Below are 7,769 nucleotides of genomic sequence, written 5' to 3' on the forward strand. Positions count from 1 at the left end.
AAGGGGACGCACCGGGCACAACTGCTGTCAATCACTGGCAGCAACATCAGGAGAATGCCATAGCGATTAAATGCGAGCGAGCGGAGCAAGCGAGCCTTAAAATTTTGACATTTTGCGATCCCAGAAAATGTCGTTTGTAGCTGCATTTTTTCGCTTTGGAAATTAAGGGGAGGCACACCGGGCGAAAACTGCTGGCAATTACTGGCAGCAACATCAGGAGAATGGCATAATGATTAAATCCGAGCGAGCGGAGCGAGCGAGCTTCAAAATTTCGTCTTATTACAGTCCCAAAACTGCCGTTTGTAGCTTTATTTTTAGCTTTGGAAATTAAGGGGGAGCACCGGGCGAAAACTGCTGGCAATTTATGGCAGCAACATCATGAGAATGGCATAATGATTAAATGCGAGTGTGCGAAGAGAGCGAGCTTGAAAAATTTTGACATCTTACAGTCCCCAAAACTGCCATTTGTAGCTATATTTTTTGCTTTGGAGATTAGGGGAGGGGGGCGCACCGGGCGCAACTGCTGTCAATCACTGGTAGCAACATCAGGGGAATGGCTTAGCGCTTAAAATTTTTTAAAAATTTTGACATTTTACACCCCAAAAACTGCCGTTTTTAGCTATATTTTTGCGATTTGGTTTGTCCCACTTTTATGGGGGAACCATCCCCCCCCCCCATCGACGCCTCTGCATATGAGGGAGCTTTTGTTAAGTGAAAGATATGCTGCACACTCTTTGACAAATTAGGGAAATATACGTCAATCTCAACAGTGTACTTATCGAAAGGGATCCAGTATAGCGGAGCTTTTGCATGTTTATGATTGCAATTCAACGATTTGGTGCATAGTTCTAGCGGTATTTGGACAATAATTCCATTAAGAAAGTTCGAAATTTGTCCTCATCTCGGAAATTGTTTGGAGGATAAATGATTTGCCTGCCTAAACACTTTCGTAGGGGCGGGGCAAATGCCCTTTGCCCCCCCCCCCCCCCCCCGAGATATTTTCGACGCCCCTGATCTTCCCTGGGTATACCCATAGATGTATCTTGACTGAATTATCAGTCACTGTCGTTCCTCATGAATGATTCAGGAAATGGAGGGGTGCAATTATGGCAATATATATAGTTTTGTTATTGTTTGTTTGTTTGTTTTCGTACATATTTTGCAGATGGTCCCAAGTTACTCTCGTCTTAGCATGTTTACATGTAGGCCTACACTAGACGTTGTCAACGTCTGAGCCATACCTTACAGTGTATGTCCATGTCCGCGAGCGAGCGAAGCGAGCGAGCGCTTGAGAAAATTATGCATTCGATTTCCTACAAGATAGAATACTGTTCAGCTCTGTTACCTGTCTGAAGGCCGGCGTACAAACGTCATGCAATATGCCAAAATTGATACAATCACATTTCTGCTTCCTCCATTTTTTTTTTCTTCAAAATTCAGGGGGGGGGGATGATTGTACAGGCCATCCCCCCCTCCTCCATTTCAGGGGGGATATATCCCCCCCCCACCCCCCCCCCGGGATTTACGCCCATGTTATAGGGGGGTCACCTGACTGACACATCCAACTCTATATCAGGTGACAATTGACCCCCATGACCTTGACTGATAGCTTGATGACTTGGACTGGAACCTCACGGATGAAAACTACACAAACCTCATGAAATATCCCGTGAAATCAAGCGCCGGGTTACGCCATTTCCTGACCCACTTTATCTGACACACTCTTTCTGACACACTTTTTTTTGCCATTCACTTTGTACACGGGGTAGTTTTCATGAGACGGCCTCTGTTATTGGCTACTGTGCTAGTGAATATTCAAGACTACGGTATGGCTTGTCGAACGTCGCGCTCAAGGCCGGCCAATAAGAGGCGGCCAGGAGCTGGTGAGCTGGAGGCGCGCGGCAATTTCTAACCTCATCCACGTGTAGGCCTTGCTACTACGTGCGCTTCCAGTACCCCCCCACCCTTTTTTTTTTTTTCAGCTGCATACACTGCACGTGTGATGGTTGCAGGGAGGTACTAGGTGAGACCATGGAGCTACCAAAAGTAGCTCCATGGTGAGACCAAAATAGAAGCGCACGCACGCAGTGCAAGACGTCCCTGGATGATGGCAGTACGGCAGTCGGTGAGTGAAATGGCAAACAAATTGACGACATACGCAGTCGCACACAATTCACCCGCAGGAATCGTCAAATGTAGTACAAAGTATAGTATGATGCAATGTTAAAAGCTGGAAACGAAGAAGAAGAATATATTTGGAAGTACAAGCTTTTTACAGATAATGAACTGCAATTGCAAATCGCACGTCCATAGACTACCGGTACTCGACAGGGCATGTACATATACACATAGAGATCAGCATAATGTTACAAAGCACTGAAAAAACAACGATCCGAGTGTAAAGAAGTGAGGGGAAAACGCGTCACAGCAACTGCAGCTTGCAGGACTTTCGATCCCGTACAGACCGATTATGACGTGAGGCACTCCACGAGAAGGTATGTAATAAATTTTGCAAGTTTTTAGTCCGGATGGGTCTGATATATCAAATAAATATCAGTTTATCAATGTTTCCTTCAATCTAACAATAGATAGGGACCTTGAAACTTGCGACATAAAGCTTTGACCAACGTCAGTTGTTCAAATGTATGTGCGTGATATAAATACTCTATCGACTGGGAACGTGCACACTTTCTATCATTGATCCCTTGGAGCTGGCCCACGGCCGTCGGCCGGTTGGCCGTGCGTTTCTCGACACTCTCGCTAACACGTTAGTCGTGACTTGCTGAACAGCAACGTGTTTATCACTCTAGGTAGCTGGCCGATAACTATAACTATTTTAAACTATATAACTACTTTAAACGATAACTATTTTAGCTATATTCAATAGCTAAAAGCCAATCACAGACACAGAATCAGACCGAGTGACTCATTATGAAAAAAAAAAAATCGTAAGGCTGTTGAATATTCATAAGCACAGTAGCCAATAACAGAGGCCGTCTCATGAAAACTGCCCCGTGTACAAAATGAATGGCAAAAAAAGTGTGTCAGAAAGAGTGTGTCAGATGAAGTGGGTCAGGAAATGGCGTAACCCGTCATATTACGCTGTGAAGTGGACACTACTCCCACTTTAGTACTGAGTAATCACAGATATACATTTTCACTCATAGAATAGGATTCTGGAGGGGATTTCAATATCTATTTCAATATGATATATGTCTAATATGTACTAGTATTCATTCAAAAAGAAAAATGCAAAGTTGAATCGCTGAACAGAGCCAGCGACAGAATGGTCGTGTGCCTTTCCCATAGACTCTTTCGCCATTCGCACCTTTTGCCAGTGCATACAGTATGTGGTGGTGGGGAATCCCCGTCGTCACTCGAGCGGCAGGAAATTCCTTGCCGACATACGAAACCATCACATGCTATTTACGTGCAGTTCAGCGGTAGATACATGAATGTGACTTTCAAAAAAAAAAAAAATCGGCATACTCGTGAAATAGGCCCCACCACTGCGTGTTCGTACAAATACTACGGCGGCTCGCCTGTTTATACTCGTGAATTCAGCCCCACCGTGTGGCGTTCATCGGTAGATAAGCACGGCGGTGGGGCTTTCTTCCACAGTATAATACTCGTGAATGCGGCCCCATCAAACGGCGTTTACGCGAGATGCATACGGCGGTGGGGCTGATTTCCACAGCATAGCATCTTTCGTCCTCCCTTTCTCCCGTTTTTTTCTTTGGTCTCCTACTTTTTATTCTCGGAAGGACTCCCTAATGTCCCTTGACTAATTCAATGGCCAATTTAACCATAAATACAACCCTACCTAACCCTAAACCCTAACCCTAACCTAACCTTGCTTGCTAACGCACGGGTGCACGCGCACTGCGGTGGGGCCTATTTCACGATTTAAAATCATTGTCGCCCCATATAGAAAGGCAAACATTTTCAGTAGCTGCAGAGGGGTAAAGTACATTTATCAAACGACGCTTGTTGAATGCAGAGCTTCAGAAGCCAGAGCAAAAGCCAGGCCAGGGTCTCGGCAGGGAGTCATATAAAAACACGTCATCATCTCCGACTTCGTCAGTTGTCTTTCGCGTGCTTACTTTTGATATTGTATTTCATCGAAATCGTGGATCGCTGTCTAATAATCTCGCCAGCCAGCTACCAGAGACCTAGCAGCAATTACAAGATACAGTGTGCAAACTCTCTTCGGGAGAGCAGTCAAGGTAAATCAGGAAGAATGCGTGTATGCTTGCTTACACTTTTCAGGTCATGATGGGTATCAACATAACAATTTAAACCAAGTAAGGTTAAAGGTCTCTTAAATAAGTATATACTAGTATGCCTTAACTTGGTGGCCATCTTCTTTATAAAAGTAAAGGGTGCTTGAAAACTAGCAGACATTTTGATTCGCCATATGATATAGCTGTAGCAAAGTGTTGTTCGTTCAGGTATACAAATATATGTTTATAAACCTAGAAAAACATGCATAGTTCGGTGATAAATCCTCATAGCTAGATTCTACAGAGTCATATTTAATTGAATTGCAAAAAAAAAAAAAAAAATCATGCTCTGAGTCTGACTTCAATGAAGTGTTTTGATGGTGATATATTTTTAGACTTCAACTTTCTATTAAAGGGATCGTATAGTTTTGGTTGAGTCCTAATTTCAGGTTTGTAACTTTTTTTTGGTGAGATAATGTGAAACCTCTTACGAAATATGAAAGAGCATGTAATTCCATGAGGAATTCAATGTTTATTTGATGAAAATTAGTTTTGAAATGGCTGAGATATAAAAAACAGTGCGATTCTAATAAGTGCGTGGGACCCACACTTTATTGCGATCGCTTTGTTTACTTTGTTTTTGGATGTTTCAGTTATTCCAAATAACATTTTCATCAAATAAACTTTGAATTCCTCTTAAAATGGTATGCTCTGTACTATTTCATAAGTGGGTTTTTTTTTTTTTGTATCTTGCAAAAAGTTAAAAGCTTAATTCTCATCTCCATCAATACTGTACCATCCCTTTAAAGCACCATGCAGAGACACACACTGCAGTGAAACCATGACTGATATCCTGGAATTCCAAGATATGTAAAGACATGATTTTCTGGCGTTTACATTATGAGAAGACAGCATGATCAAGGAAAGAGATGGCTGATTTCTGTTAGGAATATTGGTAGAGCCAAAAGAAGTTGCCATATGAGCTTATCATGATTCAGGGACTGTTGGACCAGTGTCAGTGTGCAGCCATTCATTTGCATGCTGGAAGAGTATACTGATGGACACACCTAGATTTTAAGGACAGAAAAACAGGAAGCATTCAATTGAATTAGGAAAGGTTTTAAACTCTTCAAAAGTATATCAAAGTCCATATCTTATTTTGTAGCACATGTCGATTGTCCTGGAAGCACAATTCTTTTTTTACACATCATTTTTTGTTGTATGTTGTACAGAACTAACCAAGGAACAAGGTCTCCCATCATGGGTGTAATAGGTGTATGCAGTTCTGGACCAGAATCCAGCATCAAACGTTTGCTCCATGAACTCCGAGATATTTCATCTAGGAGTGGTGATGAAGTGAGATTCATCCAGCTACCATACAACGACCTGGACAGCTTTAAGCTGCCACGTGACACAGTGGATGGAATCATTCTCTGTCACTCCATCCACAATCGTCGTTTCTCCATCACCGATGTCGATGATGCCCTGTACGATAAGTTTCTGCCTCGCATGGCAGAGACTTTTGGTGAGCAAATCAGTTTGATGTGTGATACAATTACTGTCACAGTAGTTTCACATTATTTTCTCCAAGGACAGACGAAATTATGAATCTTGTTTCCATATTTTCCTTAGTCTATTTCTGCTATTGGTTGATGACAACAACAACAACAAAGAATCGAATAGTTTCAAAATGAAAATTTAGATTCTTCCAGAATTCAGGTGATTGCTGTTCAAATGTGGCATAAAAAAAACAACAACATTGAGTTTAATAGTTGCAAGATAAATTAGTGAATCAGTGTTGGGAAGAAGAACTATAACATAATATAGAGAAATAGTGGTATTAAACTTGCATGATTGTTCTTATATTAATCCCCCCTCTCTCTCTCTCTATCTATCTATCTCTCCATCTCATTTTCTACCTATTCTCCCTTAATCAATAATAATGATGATGATGATGAAGTAATGATACTAAAATATAACTTAACTTATAAGTTCCTAATACTGATGTTGCTAAGTGCAACGATATGGAAAATATTAAATCAAAATACAGCATTATGTACATATAATATAACACTCTAATCCACCCATATTCCCCGCTCTGCAGGAAGAGAAAATGTCGCTGTGATAGCTCATGACTTTCCATGGCCATCAAATGAGAACCTGCACACTCAGGTCCAGGATGCACGCATGGCAAGCTTCCGCATCAAGCAGCCAACCACCTTTAAGAGCTCCGCCCTGGTCCTCACCAGTGGTAGGATGGATACCATCTTGCAGATGGATGTGGGTGACCTGGAGAAGCTAGAGAGGTTTGCCACCAATCTGCGCATGGCTACCACTCACTTTAAGGTCACAGAACTCCCAGGGATTATGTATGAATCCGCATGGAACCTTTCTCAACGAATGATTGAGATTCTCCTGATCATTTTGCTTGTGTTGGGTCCTTCTTTGCGGCAGGGGATATTCTTCCTGTTTGCTAAGGTTGCCATCTCGCTGATGCTCGTCAACACCAAGCTGAAGGATGTTTCTTCTACCATCATGGAACTTTCGATGCAACACTGGTCTCAGACGGACAACAACTTCCTGAAGACGGCCTGTCATGATATGAAGAACTCTGCGAGCAGGATGTGTGTTTCAATTCAATCCTACTCCAAAGCCCTTGCTAATGGTATATGGTGCCTTCTGCCAGTCAGCTTGGTCCATTCTGGTACGAAAGGGAGAGTTTCATATCTTTTTGGATTTCTTCCACCTTACACCCATGTTAAGGACTATGTTAAGGACTGTGCTGGTTGGCTGTATGGGATGATCAAATCATTGTCAATCCCAAAAGAGTGGGTACAGAACAGTTGTAATGCAGTGTATACAATTTACATCGGCAGCAATGAGTTTGTGTGGATGACGTACTCAATGATACCATCACATGTCACTGTAAAGGAGTGTTTCAGATCATATTTGTCATTCACTGCATGGGAGATACAGAGAGGCAATGGGTCTAGCCTTCTGACATCAGTAACCATAGCAACAGGATGGCTGAAGACCAAACTACAGACCTGCCTGTACCTGTCCCTGTGGCTTGCATGTCTTCCGTTCTTGATACCATGGTATGTGGCAGCTGCGTGGTACAGTGCACTCCCGTTATAACGAAATGCTCGGGACCGGCAGTTTTCTTTCGTTATAACGAAATTTCGTTATAACCGAACAAATACAATATATAACGAAAACAAGAAAACCATATATACATGTATATATATAATATTCTGTTTGCTGAATACTCATCTTACACTGGAAAGCTATGTGAATTGTGATGGGATAACTGTATTACAATAATAAACTCAAGTTCCCCTCAGAAACTGTGCGTGACACAAGGAGCGAACACACAGTGGTGTGAAGCATTCACCCATGCAGAGACGCTAGAAATGCTTGTTCCGCTACGTATTTTCGAAAGCAATATTCGCATTTCGTTATAATGGAGCACATTTCTTTTGTTTTTCTTTGTCTGTGGAGCTCGGAAAAGACTTCGTTATAACGGAAATTTCGCTATAACCGTGT

At 42.2% G+C, this 7,769-nt stretch overlaps 1 protein-coding gene across 1 annotated transcript; it reads left to right on the top strand.

The window, feature by feature from the left end:
* The first annotated feature begins 5,483 nt into the window (after positions 1 to 5,483).
* LOC140245639 (uncharacterized) lies at positions 5,484 to 7,404 on the top strand. Its single transcript, XM_072325201.1, has 2 exons — positions 5,484 to 5,748; positions 6,328 to 7,404. Exons 1-2 carry the CDS (start codon positions 5,484 to 5,486, stop codon positions 7,359 to 7,361), a joined length of 1,299 nt encoding a protein of 432 aa, XP_072181302.1. The 3' UTR covers positions 7,362 to 7,404.
* The last annotated feature ends 365 nt before the right edge of the window (positions 7,405 to 7,769 follow it).

Source organism: Diadema setosum, chromosome 2 (assembly GCF_964275005.1).
Source record: "Diadema setosum chromosome 2, eeDiaSeto1, whole genome shotgun sequence".
NCBI lineage: Eukaryota > Metazoa > Echinodermata > Echinoidea > Diadematoida > Diadematidae > Diadema > Diadema setosum.